The following is a 26525-nucleotide window of genomic DNA, read 5'->3' on the forward strand; positions in this document are numbered from 1 at the left end:
AAAAAAAAACCCCAAAAAACAAAACCACCAGCACTTCCCTCAAATGCAACTTCTGCAAAGTAATTAAAGAATAAAAAGAATGAGGTTGTAGGCAAACTTTCTTGCCTCCCTGACCATTATGGTTTCCCTAATGTTTGCCTGGGGAGCCACAGGCTCTGGCAAGAACAGCACCTCTTGGCATCCCTCAGGAGCAGCTTCTGAGAGACGCATGGCCTAGGGAAAATAGCATGGGCCTGAGACTCAGGGGACCTGGGTTCTAATTCTGGCTCCACCACTTGTCTGTTTGTGTGACCTTGGACAAATCACCTAACTCCTCTGTGCTTCAGTTTCCTCATCTGCATAATGGGAATTCAATACCTGTTCTTCCTGCTACATTGACTGTGAGCCCCGGGTGGGACCTGATTATCTTGCATCTACTATATTGCTTGGCACATAGTAAGTGCTTAACAAATATTACTATTGTTATTATCTCTCTGGGTCAGAAAGGATATTTTGCCTTCCTTCCTTGAAGCTTTTTCAGAAAATGCTGCTGCTTCTCTGCTACAGGAGGGCAGGTTATGGGAATGTACTTTCTAGCCAAGATGTCATGGGAATATGTGTGTCATTCCTTAATGAAGCTTTCATAGGCATGAAGGGAGAAAGCAGACAGGGTCAGGGTTGTTTCTGACTGGATCATTCACAGCCAGATTTGAGTACATTCACATTCCATCCCAAACATCAGCATAGATAAGAAAGCAATTTTCTGAGTTACAGCTTTCAAAATGGTCCCTAGAAACTAGGATCCCAAATCTGGGATTTTCCTTCCCTCTTGCCTGTCTTCCTTCCCTCCTTCCAGCTTCCCTCTCCTCCTTCCTTCCCTCCCTTCTTTACTTTTTCTCTCTCTCTCTTCCCATTCTCCCTCTCTCTTTCCATGCACCCAGTGGAGAAGAAAGTGATCCTGCAATTGTTACTGTCCACTCTGCTGCAAACAGCCAGCCCTTCCACTAGAGAACCTCAGCTCCATGATTAGCTCATCTAAAGGGAATTAACAGACCTCCTCCCCCCACCCGTCCCCCGGCCAAAAAGGCAGTACCAGGCACCACTGGACATCAGAACAAAAAGAAGCTCAGAAAAACAGATGGAATTGATCCCTGCAAATGAGCTTCCCCGCCTCAGGGAAATTATCCAATTCCATGCCAGACACACAGGGTCCTGGCAGGAAGAAGAGCTACATCTGGGTAGCAATTTCCAGCTTGAAGCTGGAAGAAGCAGGACAAAGGTTCCCCAAGATGACATCAGAGGTGGAACTCCTACACAAGCAAGCAAGACATCTGGCTTGGCGAAACGTCAAACCCTGGCGAAACGTTTGACCTGATAATGCCACTGGCTAGATCTTCACCTTTGTTTTATATTGACACTCTGAAAGAAAATTTGACAGAAAGGCAAAGATGTACACGCGCTGTGCCGCCCCCTCCCCCCGCCCCGCCCCCTCCCACACCTTACTTCTGCATTCCTGTTGAGAATCTGCTGGCTTCTGTAAGGCCTTGGGTCTGGATGCAGACCAGGCCTCTTCCCCCTTCAATAGCGGGAGATGATAATAATAATAATAATTATGGTATTTGTTAAGCACTTACTGTGTGCCAGGCACTGTACTAAGCGCTGGGGGTGTATACAAGCAAATCGGGTTGGACACAGTCCCTGTCCCACGTGGGGCTCACAATCGCAATCCCCATTTTACAGATGAGGTAACTGAGGGCCAGAGAAGTCAAGTGACTCACCCAAGGTCACACAGCAGATAAGTGGCAGAGCCAGGATTAGAACCCATGACCTTCTTGAAAGAAGAAAAGAGAAAGAACAAGAAGAAAAGGCAAGCCCACTTTCCTAAGGGGAACTTGTGGTCTCTGTTGGTAGGCCCAGGCCCAGAAGTTGAGCAGGAGTCATTCATTCATTCGTATTTATTGAGCATTTTCTGTGTGCAGAGCACTGTACTAAGCACTTGGGAGGGTACAATATAACAGTAAACCATTTTGAAGGGACAAGGAGGAATATGAAAGAGTTTCCCAACATTTATAAAATCCAGAAGCCAGGGTAACCCATAGCAGTGTGGATTCACGAGAGACTGCACAGGAGTTTCTCCTGCTCCCTTCAGAAGCCCTGCAGCCACCCCAGAGTGCTCAAATATACACTTACCTTCAAAGCCCGGACTTTCTTGGCTAGCAGGCTTTCGATATCTCCAGCCACTCTCTCTACTAGTTTGAGAGGCTCATTTTCTTTGATCTCAAACAAATTTCTGTTGTCATTGTAGATCTAAAAGGAAATTAAGGAAGGAGATAGTCACTTCAGGGAAGCAGGACAGCACAAACTCCTAAGACATAGCCTCTTATGTGGCAGATTGCTTTATTTGAACTCAGATCAATACCAGGGTGCTCTGTCAATTTGCACAGAACCATACTGAGAACGTATTATGTGCTAAACGCAGCGCTAAGTGCCGGGGTAGATACAAGATAATCAGGTCAGACACAGTCCCTGGCCCACATGAGTCTCACAGACTGAAAGGGAGGGAGAACTGATATTTATCTCTGTTTTGCAGAGGGGGAAACTGAGGGACAGAGAATTAAGTGACTTGCCCAAGGTCACACGGCAGGCAAGTGGCAGAGCCGGGACTCAAATCCAGGTCTCCTGGCTTCTCGTTCCGTGCTCTTTCCGCCGGGCAGAAGAAACACACTTTGCTCATCTTCCACCCTCCCCTGCCCGTCTAGGATAGACTGAAGAAGAATGCACTGAGCCCCCACTTTGTTATAAAGAAATCAGTTAGACATGGTTGATAATTCCAGTATTTGTTAAGTATTTACTGTGTGTCAAGCACTATAGTAAGCGCTGGAGTAAATTCAAGATAATAAGGTCCAGCAAGGGGCTCAAAGTCTAAGTAGGGGGGAGAACAGATATTGAATCCTCGTTTTGCAGATGATAATAATAATAATAATAATGTTGGTATTTGTTAAGCATTTACTATGTGCCGAGCACTGTTCTAAGCGCTGGGGTAGACACAGGGGAATCAGGTTGTCCCACGTGGGGCTCACAGTCTTAATCCCCATTTTACAGATGAGGGAACGGAGGCACCGAGAAGTTAAGTGACTTGCCCAAAGTCACACAGCTGACAAGTGGCCGAGCTGGGAATCGAACCCATGACCTCTGACTCCAAAGCCCATGCTCTTCCCACTGAGCCACGAGAGAACTGAAGCACAGAGAAGCAGGTACGGCATTCTAATCCCGGCTCCACTTATCTGCTATGTAATCTTGGATGAGTCACTCACCTTCTCTGTCCCTCAGTTACCCCATCGGGAAAATGGGCATTAATCAATCAATCAATCAATCAATCAATCATATTTTCTATGTGCAGAACACTGTACTTGGCTCTTGAGAGAGTACAATAACAACAGAATTAGGAGACACACTCCCTGCCTGGTCCAACGTGGGACGTGGACTTTGTCTGATTCAGTGCATAGCACACAGTAAGCGCTTAACAATTACCACAAAAAAGAGAGTACATGGCAGAGCCAGGATTAGAACCCAGGTCCTCTGACTCTCAGGCTGTGTGCTTTCCACTTGGCCACACTACTTCTCAGCTTCTTATGCTGATCTTGAGGGTTCCTTCCCTCAAGGTGTTTGAAGTCTAAGGGGGAAAAGGTGCAAATAGAAAATTTCAGGGAGGCAGCATGGCCTAGTAAAAAAATCCAAGGGGCTGGTTCGCGGCCCAGCACTGCCACTGCTCTGCTGTGTGACCTTGGCAAGCACTAATAATTGTAGTTGCGTGTTAAGCTCTTCCTCTGTTCCAAGCACTCTACTAAGCGCTGGAATATATACAAGAGAATCAGGTCAGACACAGCCCCTGTCCCACAAGGGGTCTCTAAATCTAGTGGGGAAACAGAGGTATGGAGAAAGTGAAGTGATTTGCCCAAGGTCACACAGCAGGCAGGGGCAGAGCTGGGATTAGAACCTAGTTCTGATCCCACGACCCATGCTCTTTCCAGTAGGCTACGCTGCTTCCAATCTCTCTAGGTCACAATTTCCTCATTTGTGAAACATGCTGCGCTTCCCCCTACTGCTCAGATTGCAAGGCCTGTGTGGGATAGGGACTTTGATTTAATTTGCCTTGGCATTTCCACCCACATGTCCAGCCAAAATCTCAAACTCAACATATCTGAAATTGAAACTTCTTTACCGTGAAACTCACTCCTCCTCCAAATTTTTCTTCTCTGGCAATGACACTGCCATTCTCTCTGACCCACAAGCCCACAAATTTGGCAACATCCTCAACTCTTCACTACCATTCACTATCATTCAGGTCTCACATCTGTTGCACAGATCAATCACCTTCTTGAAGAATTCTTAGGCACATATAATAATAAGAATAGTGGTATATGTTAAGTGATTGCTATGTGCCATTATGTACCATAATTATTATATATATTATATTATGAATAATTATAATTATGCACCATGCATTATGGTATAACTGAGTGTTCTTCCTACTTAAACTGTGAGTCCCATGCAGGACAACCACTGTATCCAACCTAATTAACTTGTATCTCCCTCAGGTCTCAGAACAGTGTTTGACACACAGTAAGCCCTGAACAAGAACCACGAAAAAAAAAGATCCCCATTTTACGATGAGGTAACTGAGGAACGGAGAAGCTAAGTGACATGCCCAAAGTCTCACAGCAGACTTGTGGCAGAACCCAGCTCCTTTGATTCCCAGGCCCGTGCTCTTGCCCACGTCCTACCTCTGGCCTGGAACGCCCTCCCTCTTCATATCCGGCAGAAAACTCTCCCCACCCTTCAAAGCCTTACTGAAGGCACATCTCCTCCAAGAGGCCTTCCCTGACCGAATCTGACTTTTCCTTTTCTTCCACTCCCTTCTGTGTCACCCTGACTTGCACCCTTTATTCATCCACCCTCCCAGCCCCATAGCTCTTATGTACATATTCATAATGTATTTATTTATATTAATGTCTTTCTCCCCCTCCAGACTGAAATCTTGTTGTGGGCAGGGAATGTGTCTATTATAGTCTTATGTCATACTCTCCCAAGTGCTTAGTATATCTTGCTCTGCATACAGTAAGCACTCAATAAATACGAGTGACTGACTGACTGAATGACTCCCAGGCCTGTGCTCCTTCCATTAAGCCACACTGCTTCTCCACTTCCCCTAATATGATCAATTTGCCTACCTTTCAACAAGCAGTAGTAGCAGTAGAAATAGTAGTTGTTTCAAATAGTATTTATTGAACACTGGGTGTGATGCACTGTTGTAAACACTTGGGAAGTGCAAAACAAGTAAGTGACATATTCCTTCCCACCAGGAGCTTACGCTCTGAGATAGACATAAAATGGTTTACAAACAGAATAATCACAATAAATTGAATAAATGTACCCAATGGGTATAAAAAGTACATGAGTACTTATTCATTTATTTATTTATATCAATGTCTATCTCCCCCTCTAGACCATGAGCTTGTTGTGGGCAAGGGAATGTGTCTATTGTTATATTGTTCTCTCCCAGTCGCTGTGTGCTTTGCACACGGTAAGTGCTCAATAAATACGACTGGATGGATGAATGAATGAATGAATGAATGAATGAATGAATGAATGAATCCTAGAGGTGTCTGCTGGGTTTGTATGACTTGGGATGCTGGGAATTAATCAGGGAAGGCATTGGAGGAGGTGAGGTTTCAGGAGAGTATTGAATATGGGGAGGGCTGCGGTCTATAGGATTTGAGGGAGAAGAGTGTTCAAAGCTGAGGGAACAGCATGAGAGAAGGAACCAAGGCAGGAGAGTCAAGAGCAAAGCAGCATCCTTCCTCCCCGTCTCCTTCCCCGTGCCCCTCCCCTCCCAGCACAGCTTGTTTTTCTTCATTTCCATGAGGGAACAAGAAACATGCTCAATTAATACACCTGGCAAACACCAGCTTCTGCCCGATGCTTGGTTAGAATTCAGGAATAACCAGGCAAAGGGAGTGGCAGGCCAAATGGGGACTGTTCCTCTCTAGTCCACTTCTTGAAGGGAGGAGGCTGGTGGCTGAAGATTAGAAACGCAGTCAAAGACGGCCAAGACAAAGACTTGCACAGATAAACTCCTCGGTTGTTTTTTTCCCCTCGTTCCTTGATTCTCCTGAAAATATCTGCGCCGAAAGGTGAAGCGAATGGTCTGTGGACAGCAGGCTTCAAAAATCTGAAGGCAGCTGGAGGTGCATTTCAGCATCAAAAAGCCTAGTTCCTTTGTGTCTCTCTTTCCTCTCATCCCTCCTGGATGAAACAAATGATTTTAGAAGTTTGGGTCACACTCAGTGCCTTCTGATGCTGAGCAAAAAGATGCGCTTTTCTCTTTTGACCACCCTTAAAGACGTTCCTGCAGGCTTTCTCCCCTCGTGACAGCCTTCCTCACTTTTTTTCCTCACATTCAGAGTGAAAACACACTACAGCCCAGGAAGAGTCATGGTCTGGGCTTCAGGAGGTCTGGCTTCTCTTTCCAGCTCTGATCCTGATTGGCTACACGGTCTTGGTGAAGTTACATGGCCTCTCTGTGTCTCCATGTCCTCTCCCTCTATTCTCCGACTACCTCAAAGGAACGAGGTAGCCTGGGAGCTTCAGGGAAGGAGAGCATTATGAACAGATCAAATAATCATCAAATCGGAGTGCCCAATGAGTTGATAAAATGCTATCTAGTCCCTCTCTTTGCCTGCACGCTGAATGCCTACTCAGTTATCCAAAACAGATGACTTACCTGTTCTTAAAGATCTCCAGGGCTGAAGCTCGGGTTTAGTGTGTCACTTTGCTGGAGCAGTGAGAGTCAACACTAGAATTCACCTGAAGAGGTGACTTGGCTGTGTTGTAGTCTTCCCTTAGCCTTCCTTTTTTATTTTTATGATATTTGTTAAGTGCTTACTACATGCCAGGCACTGTACTAGATTCTGGGGTAGAAACAAACTAATCAGGTTGGACATAGTCCCTGTTCCATAGGGGGCTCACAGTCTGAATCCCCATTTTACAGATGAGGTAACTGAGACACAGAAAATTTAAGTGACTTGATCAAGGTCACATGGCAGACAAGTGGAAGAGCCAGGATTAGAACCCACGTCTTTCTACCTCCCAGGCCCGTGTTCTATCCACTAGGCCATGCTTTCTTCTTCCTGCCACACGCCCCCCCCGCCCCCAGGCTGCAGTCTCACAGAAATACTTGCTGGCTGCACTGGGGAAGTTCATGTATCTGTATCTGGTTTTCTCCATTCCTAAATCAGGCTTGTCCCCGCTCCACTGGGTCACCGATTCATATTCCCATGAGCCGGTAGGTAAATTTGCAGGGATTCCACCCAGGAAGTGTCTACTTGCACTTCTGCTGTGTTTCCAGGAAGCAGAGAAATCAGATAGAGACTGAATTTCCAAGATGTAAATTTAAAGTGAATGCCTGGGGAATTGTACCACAGTAAAAACTGGCCTTGAGGGGAATCCCTGAGAAGTTATTTGAAATTTAGGAAAAAACAAAAAAAATCAAAAAGCTTCAGTCCTCCTTCCCTATCCTCCCACTCCCCTAGGTTTGCTGTTGCCTGAGGTGGAGATGGAGTACCAGGTCACTGCTCCCCAGGCAGTAATCTATCTTGGCTCCAATTGTACTTTCAGGAACCCCATTCTCTGAGGCCTTTGGATAAAGTGACCAGATCTTCTGGATGTCAAAGTGAAGTAAGGGAGTAAGGGGTGTATGTGGGAGGGAAAGAGGGGAGGAAAGAGGGAAAGGGAGACAGAGCCAGAGCCAGAGAGTCAGGGACAAAAATGGAGGCAGAGAAACAGAGAAAGGCGGAGAAATAAAAAGGCAGGGGAAATGGGCACACATGACTACGCACAATCAGACACTCTCAGAGACACTCAGAGAAACCCATATCTACTCACCCAAATGATTCAACTTGGTACAGAGCTGAGGAAAAGGAGCAGCCTTTTAAAATAGCTTACTCTTGCCTGGCCTTAAGGCAGCCTGTCTCTAGCACTGGTCTGAGGTAGAACTTTGGGCAGTCAGCAGGGGCAGTGGTTTCACTCAACTGCCGTCACTGACCTCTCCCTGACACCGTCGCCCTCGCTCCTTGCCGGGCCCCTTGTGTCACACCACGGTGGCCACAGCCGAATGCAGGGCGTTCGCCAATCCTGACTGCCTACTATCCGGTGGCCAGTCCAGTGAGAAAAATTCATGATGGTTTCGCCCAGTGCAGATCACAGATTTTTTCATGGCCAAAAGATATGTAAGATATGTGCCCAAGTTCTAAGGTAGATTGTAAGTACACACCTGCTTAGGTGGCATGGAAGTGCTGAAGTGCTGGTTCTTTTTTATGGTATTTGTTAACCACTATGCGTCAAACACTGTTCTAAGCACTGGGGTAGGTACGAGTTAATTAAGTCGGACACAGTTACCTGTCCCACATGGGACGCGCAGTGTATGTAGAGGGAGAACAGGTATTCAATCCCCATTTTACAGTTCAGGAAATAAAGGCACAGAGAAGTTAAGTGACTTGCCCAAGGTCACACAGCAAGCAATTGGCAGAGTTGGGATTAGAACCCAAGTCCTATGACTCCCATGCCCATGCTCCTTCCACGAGACCACACTGCTACTCAGTTGGGGGGATACAGACTGGGGAGATAAGAAATTCATTCACGAATATCTCTAAGGAGAGCTGTGATTTTAGAAGTGCTTGGAAGATTGGGAGACCTGCCAACTATCAGAGAGGGTTCCAGGTGGCAGGGGGGCACAAGAACAAGAGGTCTTCGGCAAGAGAGACAAGAATGAGGCACAAAAGGAGGTTAGCTTGAGAACAAAGAGGGGGAGCTGGGCTGTAGTGAGAGAAAAGAATGGATAAGTAAGAGGGAGAGAGAGGTAATTGAATGCCTTAAAGCTAGTGGCCAGGAGTTTCCATTTGATGCTTTTTTTATCGGATGTGTTAAATGCTTACGTGGCAGGCACCGTACTAACTTCTGGGGTTGATACAAGCTAATCAATGCTGTGCTGAGCAACCATTTGAAGACATTAATGACAACAGAAAGCTAATCACACACTTAGGACACTATCTATCCCTCCATCTCTTCGGTCGGGGGCAGAAACAGATTTCTTGTGAAGGCACCGTTACTTCCAGGTGAGTAGGAGGAGGAGGCAGAATCATATTTGTTGAGCACCCACTGGATGCAATGTACTAAATGGTTGGGAAGTACAAAACAGAGAAAGGACATGTTCCCAGCCCACAAGGAGCTTACACTCCAATGGGGGAAGACACATAAAAATATTTACAAATAGAGTAATCACAGTAAGTGCTCCAGATGGGTAGAAGTAAGTGCATAAGTGCTGGGTCATGGGATTGAGAGAGAACTTTTTTAATATGGGGGAGATTTGAGGATGCTTAAAGGTAGAATGGAAGGAGGTAACAGAGATTGAGATGTTGAAAACAGCAGTGAGGTGGAGAAGGAGGGGGGCAGCAAGTGCTTTTAGGAGATGAAATGGGTAGGGTCACTGGCATAGGGAGACCAGATGGCTTGAGAAAGCTGGGTGGGAGATCTCCTCTTAAGAAATGACTGGGAAACATGAGAAGGATGAGAAAGCAGCAGTGGAGTGGTGAGCGGATGATGGGGAGACAGTGACAAGTTCAGGCCTAATACTTTCAATTTTACCAACAAAGTAGTTGGCAAGATCATCAGGGGTTAAAGTGCTTCAGGTGGAATTTGAAGGTGTGAATAAGTTGGAGGGTGTTGTGATCATGGGAGTCACTGAGGGAGGAATAGTGAAGTTGCCAAGTGGAAAAGAGAGCTGAGTTACAACAAGAGAGAGCTAACATGTAGTGGCAGAAGTCAGCCCTGATCCTGGATTTCTGCCAGCTGCCGCCTGTCCCACAAGCACGGGACTGGAGGAACTACACCCTGGTGGGGGTTAGTGAGGTGGGAGCAACAACAGGAGAGTGGGGTGAGGAAGTCGTGATCGGTGCAAAGAGCAGAGTTGTGCTTTGGCGTTTAGGGATGGGAGGTTTGGCAGGGAATAATGACAATGGTATCTGTTATGCGCTTACTTTGTGCCAAGCACTGTACTAATTGCTGGGGTGGATGCAAGTAAATCGGGTTGGACACAGTTCCTGTCCCACATGGGGGTTCACAGTCTCAATCCCCATTTTACGGATGAAGTAACTGAGGCACAGAGAAGTGAAGTGACTTGCCCAAGGTCACACAGCAGACAAGTGGCAGAGCCGGGATTAGAACTCACGACCTTCTGACGCCCAGGCCTGTGCTTTATCCACTACGCCATGCTGGAATACAGGAGGGGCATTATCTCCTGGGAGAGGTGGAGTGGGTCTGGGGTCCGGAGACCACGGAAAGGGGTATGCCAGACATGGGGTCTGGGGGAGGTGGAAGGCAGGATGGTTATATTTGAAAGGGGTAAAGTAGAGTTGGTGAGGTTAGAGAGGAGGTGCTACTTCGATACGATTAAGTCCGGTGTCTGTCCAAGCAGAGTAGCTGCAATTAGTGGAGCAAAATGAGAGTGATCTTCAAGGAGAAACGAGTGGTAAAAGGGCATCCTGACAATACTACTTTCATGTTATGAAACCACAAATCAGCTTTCATTGGCTGCTAGGAGCAAAAGGGGCCCATCCACCAAGGGAAAAGTTGGTTCCAATGCGCTCTGGGCACAGCCATCCCCAGACCCAAAAGGCCTCCTGCAGTGTCACTCAAGTGACACAGGCTGATTTTCTAAATTGCACTCCCAGTTAATTAGAACATTCTGATACAAAGTGACCTATAAAAATGGCAGTCCAGGCTGAGAGAAAGCTGCTTCTGTCACCCTCCCATGTTCTTCAGGACCTGTCCCTTCTGCCTCCATCCCAACCACCTCTCTATTTTCACTCCACCCCAACGTCCCCGCACCGGCTCTGATTCTGAGGCGTTATCCCAGTGGGCATGAGGGACAAGCAGCTCTCTGCTATGGCCTCGTTCATAGGTCCTTCTACATTGTGGGTAACCAAAGGGCAGAGCTCAAGCTTCCCCAGCCATGGCATTTGCCCATTGCTGCTATACCAGGGGAGACTGGCCCTGGAAATGCAGGGAAGAGCCTGGGAGCAGGCTCTGCCCGCTCAGACTTCCCTGGTAACAGTCCCACATACTGCAGTCCTGGGTCTGAGCCTTGAAGCTGCTGCCTGGGCCCCTGCAATCATTTAATTTGGGCAAGTCGCTCTACTTCTCTGTGCCTCAGTTACCTCATCTGTAAAATGGGGCTTAAGACTCTGAGCCCTCCGGGGGACATGGATTGTCATGTCCCACCCGATTAGCTTGTATCTACCCCAGTGCTTAGAAGAGTGCCTGGCACGTACTAAGTGCTTAAAAAATACCATGAAAAAATATAGCTATTCCACGGCAGTGACCTCCACAAAGAAGCAAACAGGAGTGCAGCACAGGGAGTCCAGATCCAGCAGTAGCTGAGGCTTGGAGACCATGCCAGAGCTTCAGAGGCACAGGCAAGTACCCAACTTCCCCCTGTGCCCTGAGACCAGCGGGCACAGATCACAGAGCCACGGAGGGGCTTACACCTGTGGCAAAGCTAAGAGTGAGATGGGCCAATGTCACGCTAAAGGCAAAACAGTCACTGGGGCCCATGGAATCCCTCATCCTTTAAGAGAGTGATGCTGCAGCTGTAGAACCTGGGGAGCTGTAGGTACTGCTGGATCAAGATTAACCAGATGATAGGCAATCTGCCAAGAACAGACAATTTCTTCCCCTTCATTCTTCATTTTCCCCTTTCCCCCCCTCACCTAATCCATCCCTTTACTGATCCCACCTCACTCCAGCAGGCTGCCCTAAATCTGTTCACGCCTATCTCCTCGAAAAGGGAAACAGAAACACAGGCACATAATTTTAACTCCTGAAGGGTTCTTTGAACTCCAAAAGGGCCTTGCTCAGATTGCCCCTTGCGATATTGCTATTTCCAATGAATGAAAGAGGGCAAGGCCCCTAGATTGATGGTGACGGGTGGAAGGTGAGGACTGGAGCTTTCTTTAGGACCCAAATTTCTGTTGTTCTTGGTCAGCATTGATGGATGAACCATGGTCTTGAGACTTCAGGATGACGAGCTGCCTGGAGGAATTGATTCTAGAGCTAGTGGTTCACACAGTGCCACTTGCTCTCTCTCATAGCTCCCTGCCATATTCCCGCTGGGGTGTGAGTGAACAGATACAAGGACAGAACTTGTAGCACATCGTCAAGTGCGCGTGCAGTCTTCACCCAAGGGAAGATTCGCTTCGTGGCTCAGTGGAAAGAGCACGGGCTTTGGAGTCAGGGCTCATGAGTTCGAATCCCAGCTCTGCCACTTGTTGGCTGTGTGACTGTGGGCAAGTCACTTAACTTCTCTGTGCCTCAGTTCCCTCATCTGTAAAATGGGGATTAAGACTGTGAGCCCCACGTGGGACAACCTGATTCCCCTATGTCTACCTCAGCGCTTAGAACAGTGCTCGGCACATAGTAAGCGCTTAACAAATACCAACATTATTATTATTATTATTAGATGGCCCTGGCTCCCAGATTTCCCCAAATTGCACCATTGGATACACCATCACAGGTTGTTGCTCTTTGGGCCCAAAGATCAATGAACAAATATTCCAGGTGGGTAGAAATGGCAGAATGACTGAGATAATCCGTTCTGGGCAGCATATCAGTACAGTCACTAAACAGCCAAATTTGGAAATGGGATCACAGGCTGATCAATTGGGGCTGCTGGTGTCTGTTTGGGTGAGAGTAGTGGTGAAAGTCCCAGCACTAGCGGTCAATGCTCTGGGCTTAATGTTATTACCATGATGACATTTGTTTAGTACTTATTATGTGTAGATTCTAAGCAATGAGGCAGAGATAAAATAATCTGGGGCAGACACAGTCCCAGTCCCTGTCCCACACGGGGCTCACAATCTAAGATTTCCCCATGACAGTCAGCTAAACAAAAAACATTCTAAAATTCCATCTTGGCACTCTTCCAATTTCAAGTCATTTAAATAGGGTAAACATTCTGAAGATGTTCCTTACGAACAGGCGGCTCTGGGGCCTGCTTCTGAAGCAGGTTTGGTGGCTGAACCAGCCTCATCCTGGGAAGGGACAACTCCAGCTCTACGCTCAGACACCTGAAGCCCCAGTTGATTGGTCTTTGATCCCATTTCCAGATTTGGCGGTTTAGTTACTGTACTGATATGCTGCCCAGAACAGATTCTCTCAGCCCTTCTGCCATTTCTACCCACCTGGAATCTTTTCTTCACTGATCTTTGGGCCCAAATTAGTCTTTGGTGGTTTTCGATATTCAATTTTTTCAAACTCCCCACAGTTGTGCTGAAATTGGGTTATGCTGAGCCTGATACTTTTCCCACATAGTCCTGCCTCTAGTACTGGGAAAGGCAGAATATGATCCAGGACACATTACTGGGGGCGTTGGGGGTGAAGGGTGTAGCAGATAGAGCCAGAAGGGAGAGAGAGTCTCATAGACTTGATCATGACCACTCCCGAGGTGAAGTCTCGGGGTCATTGCCCAGTTGTAGTTCGAGCTGAAGATTCCACTCCCTCTGTGAGAAGAAACAGTCCCATAAGGCAGCCTGAAAAGTAATGCTTAAAACCAGGTCTGTCAAATGCATGGCCCACAGGGAACAGCTGGTTAGTGGCAGCAGGGAAACAAGTGGAAAGAGTGATGGTGTGATGTTGTCTATCTCTGACCTCAGCCAGCAGCCCGGCTTCTACTGGACCGGAGGAGCCACTGTTTCCAGGGGGGTTTTCAGGGACCTGTCTAGCACTCCATTTTCCCATGCCAGAAATAAATCTCCAGGGGCCAGCCCCAACAAACATTCAAAGTAAAGAACTGGAGAGGTCGGGATGGGCAGCCTCCTCAGCCTCTTTCCCGCTCCTCCCATGGTTGGTGTCTGGTGGGTTTCAGCCTCCCTCTTGGGGAGTCAGGAGATCTGGGTTCCAGCTGTGGCTCTACCACTTACTTGCCTGCTGTGTGGCTTTGGGAAAATCACTTAACTTCTCTGGGCCTCAGTTTCCTCATCTGGAAAATGGGAATGCGATACCTCTTCTCCCTTCCTCTTATACTGTGAACCGCATATGGGACAGGGACTGCATCCTACTCGATTGCATTTACCCCAGCATTCAGCATAGTGCTGGGCCCATAGTAAGCACTTGTCAAACATGACAATTATTAGGATCATTCTCCTCTTTCTCCCTCATCTTTTCTCTTCCCCCCTACCTCTCCAATTTCGGCCCACTGTCTCCACTCTCGTGGAAGCCCCCTTCACAGACTTATTAACACGCTTCTACTCAGCAGTCTTATGCCTTTCTAATCATAATGTTTCAGGTTACAAATTATTTCTTTGGAATTTGCAGTTTTTTACAGTGTGTACAAATATATAACCCTATAAACAGCCCATCCATGAAAATGCATCTGCCACGCTAGCCTTAAGTCCTCCTAACCTCCCAGCAAGTCACCAGGATCACTTACCTCCGCTCAGCCCCACTTACCCAAAGCAAGGGGAGGAATGAAGGTAGAAATCTGTACAGTGGAGAGTGGGCTGGAGATGCTGGCACAGCTCTCGTTCCCTGCTTCCCAATCAGTGGGTTTTTTTACCAACAAGCAGGGAGTTAAAGAGTAGGAGCTGGGGTACAGAAGCATGATTCCTCTTTGGTCCATCTTCCCACCCTCTACACATAACAGAAGCTCCTAATCTGGGGGTTCTTGACTGGGAAGGCAACCGGCAGCACTGCTCGCCCACCCACCTGGTGGCCAGCTAGCCCAGGCAAGGAAGGGTAGGTGTTCAATTTCATATCCTTCGGAAGGTTCTTGCCCCCTGGTAGATTATAAGGTCCTTATGGGCAAGGATCACGTCTTCTGCTTCTATGGTACTCTCTCGAGTGCATAGTACTGTGCTATGACCACAGAAGACCACCCTCCACCTAGTTATCCCATTTCATACTAAGTTCACTATAGCCCAGCCCTGCCTTGTCACCCCTCTATGAGGACCTGAACCCCTTATCCCTACAGTGCTCTGCCCCTGCGAGCCTGCAATAACAACTTGTTGATGATGATGACCTTTGAAACGGAGTCAATCTCATGTCTGTTTCACTTCTAACCTAGGAGGCCACAGGAGACTCATCCATCACTGACATTCCCACTTCAGCTGAAGCCAATAGCATGAGGGTTTAACTTTTTATGCTTCATAAGCACCTCCTACCCCAAGTCAGGTGAGTTGAAAGAAGTCAGAGGAAGGGACTAGTCCCTGCATCACCCTTCCCCCGCCTACCCTGACCTGCAGCATCTCCCCCTTCCCCCCAACCCCGGCCTCCTGCTAGTGAACTTTCTGGGAGCGAGACTGCGGCAGGTTGCAAGCCCCAAAGTCAAGAACCGGAGTTGGATCCCGCTTATATCCCCCACCGCACCCACCCTCCTCAAATTCTATCGTCTGGTGCTTATATTTCATGCTATGACTATAATCACTGTGGTGTCTATATTACATTAACAGGATGTCAGCTTCTGTGTAGCGCCAGGGATAATCAAGCAGGCAGTGATAAGAGTGACATTGGCCCCACTGTCATTATGAAGGAACAATTTGTGCTGCCTGTAGCATGTTACATGAAATATAACATACACTGCCAAAGCAGCAGGGAGCGAGGAGGAAGGGGTTGGGGTTGAGGGGGCAGGATTCTGTTCAGTGCAGGTAGGAAGAAAGTTGTTGCGTCAGGGAAAGAGAAAGAGTATGGGGATGAGGGAATTGGAAGGAGAAATCAAACATAACAGAGCAAGGGAACTGAAAAGAGGATTAAAGGCAGAAGGGAGAGGGGGAGCGAGGGAAGGTTATGGCTGGAGGAAATGGAAGGACCAAAAAGGACTGGGAGTGAAAGGCAATGAGGGGATAGCATGAGAGCACAGGTCAGATCGAAAAGCATTGCTCATCTTCATCAGGCTGGGGTCAGCTGCCAGGCAAGCTTTTCTTGTGGTCTGGGGAGGGGAATGGCATACCTCAACAATCCCTTTTCTACATCTGAGGCTCTGTCTGTGGCCTCAGTGCCAATAACTTGCCCCCCACCCCCCGCTTTAGGAACGGAAGGAAAAAATGTACGTTTAGGATGGGAGGCAAATGTAGCTGACTCAAGAGCCGGTGCCCAGGCACCCAACCTGGAGTCAAATTCTTTCTTACAGCCCCTCCCGCATTGCTGCTGCTCCCCCTCCTCCCTCCCCCCAGATCCCTTTTCTTCATCTCCAAAATATGCAAGAGGGACTAAAAGAGGAGGGAGAGGAGCAAAACCTACATAATTGCTTTGCCTTAAATCTCCATCTAGGCGACCTGTTTTTTTCCAATTCCCCCATTTAATAAAACCCCCCGCCTCACTCCCAGGGTTTTGCAATGTTGTTACAGGGGAGATAGAGAGGGCTCTGTAGTGAAGCGGTTCCTTGGGGAGAGCTTGCTATAATGAGGCAAACAAACCGCAGAATAAAAAGGCTTGCTTCCTTAATGAAGCAACACAGGAAAATGCAGCAGCACTGCATGATACCATAGGGGAAATGAAGTGGAGGTGGGGAAGAGGGGTTGGGAGAGCGGGGGCAGTGAGGGGCACCACAGGCAGGGAGGAGAAAGAGGAGAAGGAGGGGGGAGGAAGAGGAGGGTGGAGAGGAGGAGGAGAGAAGGGAGAAAAAGAAGAGGTGGAGGAGAGGCGGGAGAAGGAACTGGGGCGGCGGGGGGGAGAGGAGTAGGAGGAGGAAGAGGAAGAAAAGGAGAGCTTGAGGGCAGAAAGAGAGAGTCCATACCACCTTTGGGAACATCGGGGATCAGCAGCTGCCTCTTTTCTAGCCCTCATCCTTGACTGGCCCATCATCTTTCCCTCTGCCCTTCAAGATGAATCCCCATTCAGCACGATTGCTACAAGGTGCAGCTACTTTCCAAAACAACTTGGCTGAATCGCAAACACAAGCCTCCTAAAATAACAGGTACCAGAGCCTGACTGACAACCCACTGGTATTAGAACAGGAGAGTCGGGCATTTATTCCAGACAGAAACACAGGTTTGTCGCAAAGTTGGCATCCTGTAACAATTTCACTTCTATCATTCCCCTCTCAGATTTCACTTACTCCCCACTAGTTAGTAGGAGGAATCAACCTCAAGAAGCCATGATACCTGAGAGTATCCCAATTTGCCTTGTCATCTGTGGACGTGCAGTAGAGGTGTTAGGCAAAGGGGGGTGGGGGGTGGATGTTGATCACTCCTGACAGTACGTAAACAGACTCTCCCTCCTTTCCCTCCTAAAATGAAGGAAACTGTTCGACAGAGAGCTTGTACCCTGTGGTTGCTGTTCTGCCCATGGCCACAGTAACACTAATGGCCCTATTCTTGCTTGCCAAAACTGCAATCCCTTGGCCCCTATTTGTTCCTGGCTTCTGCTACCCAACGACTCTTAGAACCCCACTCCCTCTATTCTGTTTTCCACCATCTTGCCGCACCCCTCCCCCCCCCCCATTCTCTATTCACACCTGGCTCAAAGTCTGACCCTTCTTTAGCTGAAACCAAGGAGCATGAGAAGGTCTCTGACTCCCCACCCTGCTCCTGTGAGAGAACACACCAGTTCCTTTAGTACTATGAACATAAACACAGAAGCATAGAGAGAATCATTTATAGGAGAAAAGGCATTTCGCAGTTGTGATAGCTCCCTCACCTCTGATGCTGTACTGAACATCGTGCCACCTGATAGGAGTCACTCTAACCCATTCTCCTTTTGGGTGCTAGACACAGGGACCTCCCTGAAAACAGGGCCCAGCCCTCTGAAACCCACCAAAAAGTTTTCTCTCTCTCTTACAAAACCCTAGAAGAGGGGGATGTACTGGAAGATTCTCTGAGAGGGGCCAGAAATTCCCAGAGGAGGCCTCAGGACCTCAGGAGTAAAGTCACTGCATTCCTGCTCGTATAGGGATTCCAGCTGCAAAGGAATATGCGGGCAGTGGAGAGGAGGAAGAGAGGAGGGCAGGACAGGGTCATTTTATTTTAGAGGAGACCCACAAGTTTAGTGGGTTGTGTTATTTCTTTTCCAAACGCCTCTTTGCCGATGTGAAGATTCAGCCACTGAAGAACACTGTGGGTCTCTCCCCATCTGCAAAACAGGGATCGGACCATTGGCTCCTGGGCCCCACACTGCTTGCAGATGGGGTGTGGACATCGGTCAATACAATTTGAGGAATCATCATCATGATTGGCCCCATTCTGTGTACTACCTCTCCAGTTCAATCACATACATTTTAACACCCTCCCCAGACCAGAAAAACAAGTAGCATAACATCCTATGAAAAATAGGGCCCCTTACTGCTCTGGTGTCACATTCAGGACTGTCTAAGAGCAACTCTTCCAAGCTGTTCAGGACATGGCATTCTGTCTTTTTTCATATATGTATATTCATATATTTTTTTCCCTCAGTCCAGGGGCAACTGTCCCATTCCAGCACTGACAGCACTTGGAGGAAGCCTTAAAGAGAAAACCGAAGCTCCAGTGGGAGCCTCTAAGCCAAGCACAGCATCTGTGACACCCCTGTGAGTTTATTCCTCCATGAGGCATTCGTTTGGTTGCATTGGTCCTGAACCAGAAAGTCACAATCTACTACACATGATGCCTGGGGATTTCGTTTTCTTTTGTGGTGGGGGAAGGAGGTGATTAGCAATTCAGTTGCACAACACTCCCGTCTGGTGGGAGAGATTGGAGGAAGATATGCTTGGAAGGTGGGGGCACTCTGTCAAAGCCACCGGCTGAGATTAATTTGCAAATCTCCAGCCTGGCAAAATAGCATGAAGACCAACAGAAACCTGAGGTTTTTCCAATGAAGTGTCTCCAGACCTTCGGTAACATCAGCTGCAAAAACCGTGTCCAGCAGGCTTATTGATTTTAGCATCTAACCACCATCTCCTCCCCCTTGGGAAGGGAATTATGAACTGACTCGGCTAGATTCCCCGAGCTAGTGTGCGCATGAGAGGGCTTGGAGAGGATTCCAGGGTTTGCAGAGGCACGTATGCTGTCATCCTACATCCTCTACTGAGATGCTTGAGGGGTGCTGTCACCACCGAGAGACACGAGGGCTCGCTCACATACACACACACATGCTGGCTACAGCATCACCTACTGCCATTCGCAACTAGTAAGGAACATTGGGCATCACTTCCAACAGACAAAGACAGGTTGCTTTGAACTCAGGGAGAAATCTGTTGAAGATTTTGTAGCTGATGCATTTTGCATTAGGCTGCCCAGACAATTCAACAGTTCTGCCTATACCCCTCCTCCCCCATTCTCCATCCTCTTCACACTACTAATGCCTGCCATTATTCTTTGCCCTTTATCTATATATCTATATATAATATATAGATAGAGAGAGAAAGAGAGGAAGAGATAGAGAGATTTCTGTCCTGTACTCGTTGTGCTCCCAATCTTGGTTTCACCAACTCAGAACTCTCCTAGTTCTCTACCACCTCTCTGACTGATCCTCATTAGTGTCTTTTGCTGGGTCCTTTTCTGCCCCTCATCCCCTAACTATGGGGGTTCCTCAAGGCTCAGTTCCTGTCCTACATGGGACTCACGGTCTGAGGGAGAGGGAGGAGGGGTATTTAATCCTCTTTTTATGGATGAGGAAACCGAGGCCCAGAGAAGTTAAGAGACTTGCCCAAGGTCACACAGCAAGCAAGTGGCAGAGCCAGGAATAGAACGTATGTCCTATGACTCCCAGGCCTGTGCTTCTCAGACATTCCCCTGTCTCCAAACAATGGCTCACGCCCTTCCTCTATCTTAGAACTCCTTCCCTCTTCAAATCAACCAGACTACAGTTTTCTCCATCTTCCAATTCCTTCAGAAATCCCACATCCTCAAGAACACCTCCCCAGTTCATTTATCTTCTGCCCAGGTCACAATCCTCCCAACTATCATCTTAACACTTTGGCCCCACCTCAGTCTTTTGACATTCACAAGTGAAACTTCTCATTTCAAGTTTGTGTGACATATTCTACTATTTGAGCACTTCTTCTTCTTATAGGTACATTATTGGGTGTCTCTTCCCCCCTTTAGTGTGTAAACTATCTGTGGGCAGGGATCACGTCTTCTACCTCTACTGTATTATACTCTTCTAAGTGTTTAGTTCAGTGATCTGCATAAAGCTGGCACTTGATAAATATTATCATTGTTTTGGTGGACTGGTTGTGATCTCTCTCTCTGCAATTTATCAAATGTAGGGCCTGTGTCAGTTTTCTTGTTTGGCCAAGGATGAAAACTCCTTGAGTGCAAGGATCTTGTCTTCCTGGCTTTATTTTTGAATATCTTTTGGTACAAACCATTGAGCAGAGTGCTGTCCATCAGTGAATATTAAATGATGATGACATTAAAGATATCTCAGTCAGAATCTCATGCTGCCCTATTTCAACTGTCCACAGGAGTTTTTCATCAAGGTGTCAAGGATCAACAATCCCCTTGCTGTTGTGGACTAAATCTACAACAACAAAAGGCAGATGGGTTACCTCACTACCAGAAGAATCACCCTATTGATGCAGAGAGCAAAGGAGACATATGCCATGACTCTAGAGCCATATCCAAGCGTCTGAGGCTGGATGAGGGGGTTAGACTGTAAAGTCCTTCTGGGCAGGGAATATGTCTACCAGCTTTACTGTATTGTGCTCTCTCAAGTGGTTAGTACAGTGCTCTCCACACAGCAATAAATACCACTGACTGATTAATTATTAGAACCTCCAGTTGCACCCATTTCTCAGCTCTAGAGCCAACAGGGACCAGGAGAGCGCTCGAGTCTTGCTTTTGGCTTGGCAGGATGGACTTCAGCTCTGGACCTACATTTGGTCCCTGATGGAGTGTTTGAACCTCTGGCTGCTCCAGCAGAACATTAATCAGGGGCAGAAATGAATCACTCTTGATGGTGGGTTGCCAATTCTGCTCATGGCTCATCTATGGTCGCATGCGGCCACACGCATCCTTTCCTTTGCAGACTTGATGCCAGCTTTGACCAACTTTAGATTTTAAAGTAAACCAACACCAATCAACAAAAGCTCCAAGGAAATATCAAATGGGATGGGGCCAAAAGAACAAAGGAGCATTCAAAGAAACAAACACCAAAGAAATCAAAAACATTTCTATGAAACACACTTTTCCTTCTACCTGGAATGTCAATTAGTGAAACTCAAAATAACCCCCAAAACAATGTGTAAGATGGGGATACTTCTGCCATTTTTAAAGCAGCTCTGGTGGTCACATTAAAGATTGGGCCATGAGAAGAGTGATGTTTCCAACCAGCTTTTCACTCTTTTGAGTGCTGTATTTTAAACTTTCTTCCTCTTCAGATAAGTAAAGGAGAGAAGAGCCAAACACCCGTAAACTCTGAGGTGCCATTCATTTTAATCTCTTTGCCAGATGCTCCTGATGAATGTATGGCTATCTTGCTCTGAAAATATCAACCCGAACTCAGGGCTCCAGGATACTGAGACGCTGAACCATACTCAGATCCAGAGGGAGAGAGTCTCTGCTCCCTTTCTGCAGAGCTCTAGGTTTTCCAATGCAGGGTACTCTGACAGAGCATGAAGATAGCTTCAGCCATATCTTCCCTATAGCTAAGCTAAATATATAAACAAAGCCCAGGTGTTTGGGCTGCTGATACTGCCAGGGTAATGATGATGTTACAGGCTAGCAACCTGATATCCTTTGTGTCAGATGGCTGGAGGAGCAAGAATCTTACTGACAGCATTGGCCTCTTTAAACTCTGATGCCCGGAGCAAAGCACCGGGAATCTGGAGAGAGAGTCCCCAGGAGGGGAAACAAAATATGGCAGAGAGAATATTCAAAAAAAAAAAGCAGCTCACTTTATATTAAATTGTAGATGATGGGCTTTGAGCTATTGGTCGTGACTCAGAAATGAAATCCTGGTATCATTATCAACTGCTCCTCCAAAGCTGTGACCTGATATACGGACATAGCAAAAAAATCAAGCAATAGTATTTATAGTATAATAGTATTTATTAAGCACCTAGGAGTGTGTAGAGCAGCGTGTGAGAAGCAGCGTGGCGCAGTGGAAAGAGCACGGGCTTTGGAGTCAGGGCTCATGAGTTCGAATCCCAGCTCTGCCACTTGTCAGCTGTGTGACTGTGGGCAAGTCACTTCACTTCTCTGTGCCTCAGTTCCCTCATCTGTAAAATGGGGATTAAGACTGTGAGCCCCACGTGGGACAACCTGATTCCCCTGTGTCTACCCCAGCGCTTAGAACAGTGCTCTGCACATAGTAAGCGCTTAACAAATACCAACATTATTATTATTAGAGCACTGTACTAAATGCTTGGGAGAGTAAAATGGGGTTTGTGGACATGATTCCTGGCTTCAAAGAGCTAGTGGGGAAGAAGATGGTGATCAGGTAGGGAAGAAGAGTGGGCACAAGTGTTTTTAGAATGAAAGAAGGGATGGGGCCAGAGTACACCAGTGGGAGGGGGTTGAGTTGGAAAGCAAGTGGGAGATCAACTCTTGGCAAGACAGTGAGAAAGGATGAAAAGAGTGGAAGTGAAAGTGGGAGGGAGTTGGGACAGGGAATGTGTTATAATGTACTCTCCCAAGCACTTCATACAGTGCTCTGTACTCAGTAAGTCTTCAATAAATACCACCAATCGATTGATTAATGAACAAGGCCTGTGTCACGCTTGACCATTCCCTGCTGAAGGGGGAGTTTTATGGTTTGATTTTTCTCCCCACCTTCCACTGAACCCCCAAAGAGGATTCTCTCAACTTTGCTTTCATTTCAGTAAAAAAAGTCCTCAAAATCTATTAACCCAGAGTCACAGTGCAATTTTTGGGGTCTTGTTCTTGTATTAAAAAACAACAACTAACCAGTCACCAAGCAGACAAGAACAACATCAACAACAAAAAAAAACAACCCAGGACTTTCTCTCCAGGATTCGGTTTCCCCATCCATATTAGTTATTACTGTCTCGGCATGGTTTCCAGTTATGTGTGCATTTGGAAAAGAGAAAGAAAAAAAATTACCTCCATGAAGTGCCTTCATCTAAAGCTTTTCCAGAAGCCTCTATGAATATTTGGAATGAAATGACCCATAAACATTTAAAGTGATTAACAGTTTATTAACGTGAAGGGCATCTTGCCTTCAAAAATAAATAAATAAACCAGCAAGTCTCCAGAAATATCAGAGAGCTTGCTCAAACACATAAAGAGGCTGATGCACTACTGCAGTTACTGCTCTCTCTGACTGTAGAAAATTCTTCCATTTTGCATGTTTTTCTTCTACCTTTTTTCCCTCTTTTTCTCCACAAGGTATACAGTGACTTTCTCGGAAGCATCATTTCCTGCTGCAGGTGTTTTTCAATACCTCTTCCAGTTCCAGCAAGCAAAAAAGCCTGATATTATGAGTTTTCATTTCAGGACAGTTGGACTAAGATGTAAAAGCCCTTTCCCTCCCTTGAAACATAAATCTACCATTACCCAAGTCTGTGGTGCCTATCGCTTCTATCATAACTCAAATCTCTGTTCTCTTATTTTTTCCTCAGCCTTATCCTTGCCCTTCCATCCCCCACCCCCCTCCTCTTCCTAGCAATTTCATCTGTGCAGTGATCTCATCCCATACATCCCTCATCTCCCACACTTTTAGTGAGGCCCAAGGGAAGTGCTCTATGCAATTCAAGACAAACTTGGGTTTAGATGTATAACAGATTGAGGGGAGGGGGAGCAGCATGGCTTAGTGGAAAGAGCAAAGGCCTGGGAATCAAGAGTGCTGGGTTCTTATTCTAGCTCCACCACTTGCCAGCTGTGTGGCTTGTGGCACATTACTAAACCTCTCTGAGCCTCAGTTTCCTCATCTATAAAATGAGGATAAAAACCTTGCTTTTCCTCCCTGTTTGACTGTGAGCCCCATGACCTTCACTTTGACCTTCCCCAGCACTCAGTACAGTGTCTGGTACATGATAAGTACTTGATAAATGCCATCATTGTTATTGGGCTAATAACGCTCTACTTCGTAGCAAGCGGAGAAAATTTCCCACCCTGTCCCCAGCACCATTTCGGCAGTAGATTTTGTAAGCAGGAAGGTTCTAATCAATGCCTTGTCTCAGCCCTATTCACTCAAGTCTCCTGCCCCTAACTACTCAATATGCTCTCTCACACTCCTTCCTTCTTTTGGATAATCATCAGATTTGCCAGGATTCCCTCCCAAACCTCTTTTTCCAAACCCCCTTCAACATCTCCTCTCTCTGTACTTTCTGCTGATTGAGAAAAGAAAACAATAGGGGAAACGATGGTATTTATTGAGTACTTACTATGTGCAGAGCGCTGTACTAAGTACTAGAGTGTACTACACTCTACGCCCACCCTTCTCCCCACTCTAACAAAGGAAAAGACCAAAAAAAGATACATCTTTTGCCTAATCACTTGTCTCTCTGAAAACATAAGCTCCTCCACATGGGTAGCATCATCCTCCCTATGTCCTGGGGACCAGCTAACAAATGAAGCTGCTCAATCCAAATAAGTCAGAAGTGGTGATTTTGCCACCAGGCAGGAAGAGAGGATAGGTCACCACTGCAGCATCAAACTGTAAAGTGCTTACCTCCTCCGGAAGAGATGCCTAAGTAGTAGCAGAGGCTTAACCACTTGCCCGGTCTGAAAAGCCACTGGCTCCAGGCAAGATGGAAAGGGACTATTTGCTAAGATCTACCATTCCAGCCAGGGGCAGAAAACCATGACAGAGCACTGGTTATTAGAGATTTTACAGATCCCCTCGAGGTTCTATCCCTCTAGGAAAGTTTTGCAGAGGGAATAAAACTTAAACCCTGCTATCTTCTCCTCCCCATCATGAGGTGAGGGAGGAGAGACGAGGAGAAGGAGAAGGAGGAAGAAGAGGAGGAGGAGAAAAGGGGCAAGAATCTCAGCTCCCAACCATTCTAGTCCTCAGAAACAGCTGCTGGAAATGTCATGAAAATAACAAAATGTGCTCTAACGTGATGGGGGAGAAAAGAGAAAAAAGAGAATAGAGGAAAAGCCCTCCAGCAATAATAAAAATGCATTTCTAGAAATCACAAAATGCCAACAGACATTTACTATTCCCTCGAGTCTCCAACAACAACACTGTTAAGATATTTTTTAATAACTGACACTAAATGATGTAATGGGTGTAGTGTAATTATGCTTAAGTGCTATCCACGTTAAATGTCATTTCGGTTATCACTTTTTAAATGCAATTTTTATTGAGTGCACAATAATAATTTAGCGAGTATATGAGAAAGTAAAGAAAAATAAAAAGGAAATGTGGTTGGGGCTGGGGCAGGGAAAGAGAAACTTGAAATACAACAACAAAATTTCCTTGTAATCAGAGAGATGGTCCCTTTGAAAGCCTTTGGTAACAGTCATAGAAAGTCCAAAATTATAAGGCTGTAAATTATAATAAATTGCAGTCTCTTCTAAGGCAGATAATGGGAAATAGATGGGGGAGGGGAGAACTGGGGAGGAATTTACATAATTTGTCATTGCTGACCCAAGGCAGCTGTAAGTCTGTGAAGAGCCCATTAAATATTGTGACATTTCAGAAACTCCAGTTAGCAATGGACCAGAGACGGGGAAGGAGGGTTTGTGCAGGCAGGCAGCCACAAACACACACACACACACACACACACACACACACACACACAATTACTTTCAACTTTTAACCTACCCAGCTTCAACCATTGGCCTCCTTAGAAATCTCTCACCTATGCCATTTTAAGCAAACCGATGACAAACAATCTCATTGGTAGTTTGTTAAGGTTGGTTATGGTTTGCCCTCTTAGAACAGGTTCAGACTGCGGTTCTCCATGTCAATCAATTAACCAGTAGTATTTATTGAGGACCTACTATGTGCAGAGCTCTGGACTAGGCACTTGGGAGAGTAAAGTAGAATTAGTAGACTTTGCTCTCTCACCTCCATGGTCTTATAATCTAGTGGGGTATACAGACACTAAAATAATTTACAGATAGGAGGAAGCAATAGAATATAAGGTGCTATGGGGGATGTGAGTATCAAATGTGTAGGTGACACAGAAATGCTGAAGAGGAAGTTGTGGGGGATATAGGGTGGGGACAAGAGAGATTAATCAAGGAAGGCCTCCTGGAGGAACTGTAATTTTAAAAGGGCTTTGAAGATGATGAGAGCAGTAGTCTCCTGGATCTGAAGGGGGAGGGCGTGAGCATAGACAGATTGGAAGGAGTCTAAATTGTAATGGAAGAACTGCGGGAGATTCCACATCTGATAAATCTGCTGAAAGAAGGTACTTTGTTATTTAAGATGACTGGTACTGGATAAAATACAGAAGAGGAGGGGAAAAAGAGAAGGCAGAGAGGGAAGAGGAAGAAAAGGAGGCAAAGGAGGAGAAGAAAGAGGAGGCAAAGGAGGAGAAGAAAGAGAAGGAGGAGAGAAGAAAGAGGCAAAAGAGGAGAGGGAAAGGGAAGGGGAAAGGAGGAAGT

The 26525-nt window shown here is 46.6% G+C and overlaps 1 protein-coding gene across 6 annotated transcripts in view; it reads right to left on the minus strand.

Moving 5' to 3' along the window:
* The window catches only part of CACNA2D2 (calcium voltage-gated channel auxiliary subunit alpha2delta 2), a 543198-nt gene that overhangs the window by 378571 nt on the left and 138102 nt on the right, over positions 1 to 26525 (minus strand). For all 6 annotated transcript variants that reach the window (XM_029052860.2, XM_029052856.2, XM_029052861.2 and 3 more), the window contains exon 3: positions 2170 to 2286. In XM_029052860.2, coding sequence (XP_028908693.1) covers positions 2170 to 2286 — 117 coding nt within the window. The remainder of the gene's footprint in view (positions 1 to 2169; positions 2287 to 26525) is intronic.

This window comes from Ornithorhynchus anatinus, chromosome X2, assembly GCF_004115215.2.
Source record: "Ornithorhynchus anatinus isolate Pmale09 chromosome X2, mOrnAna1.pri.v4, whole genome shotgun sequence".
In the NCBI taxonomy this organism is placed as follows: domain Eukaryota; kingdom Metazoa; phylum Chordata; class Mammalia; order Monotremata; family Ornithorhynchidae; genus Ornithorhynchus; species Ornithorhynchus anatinus.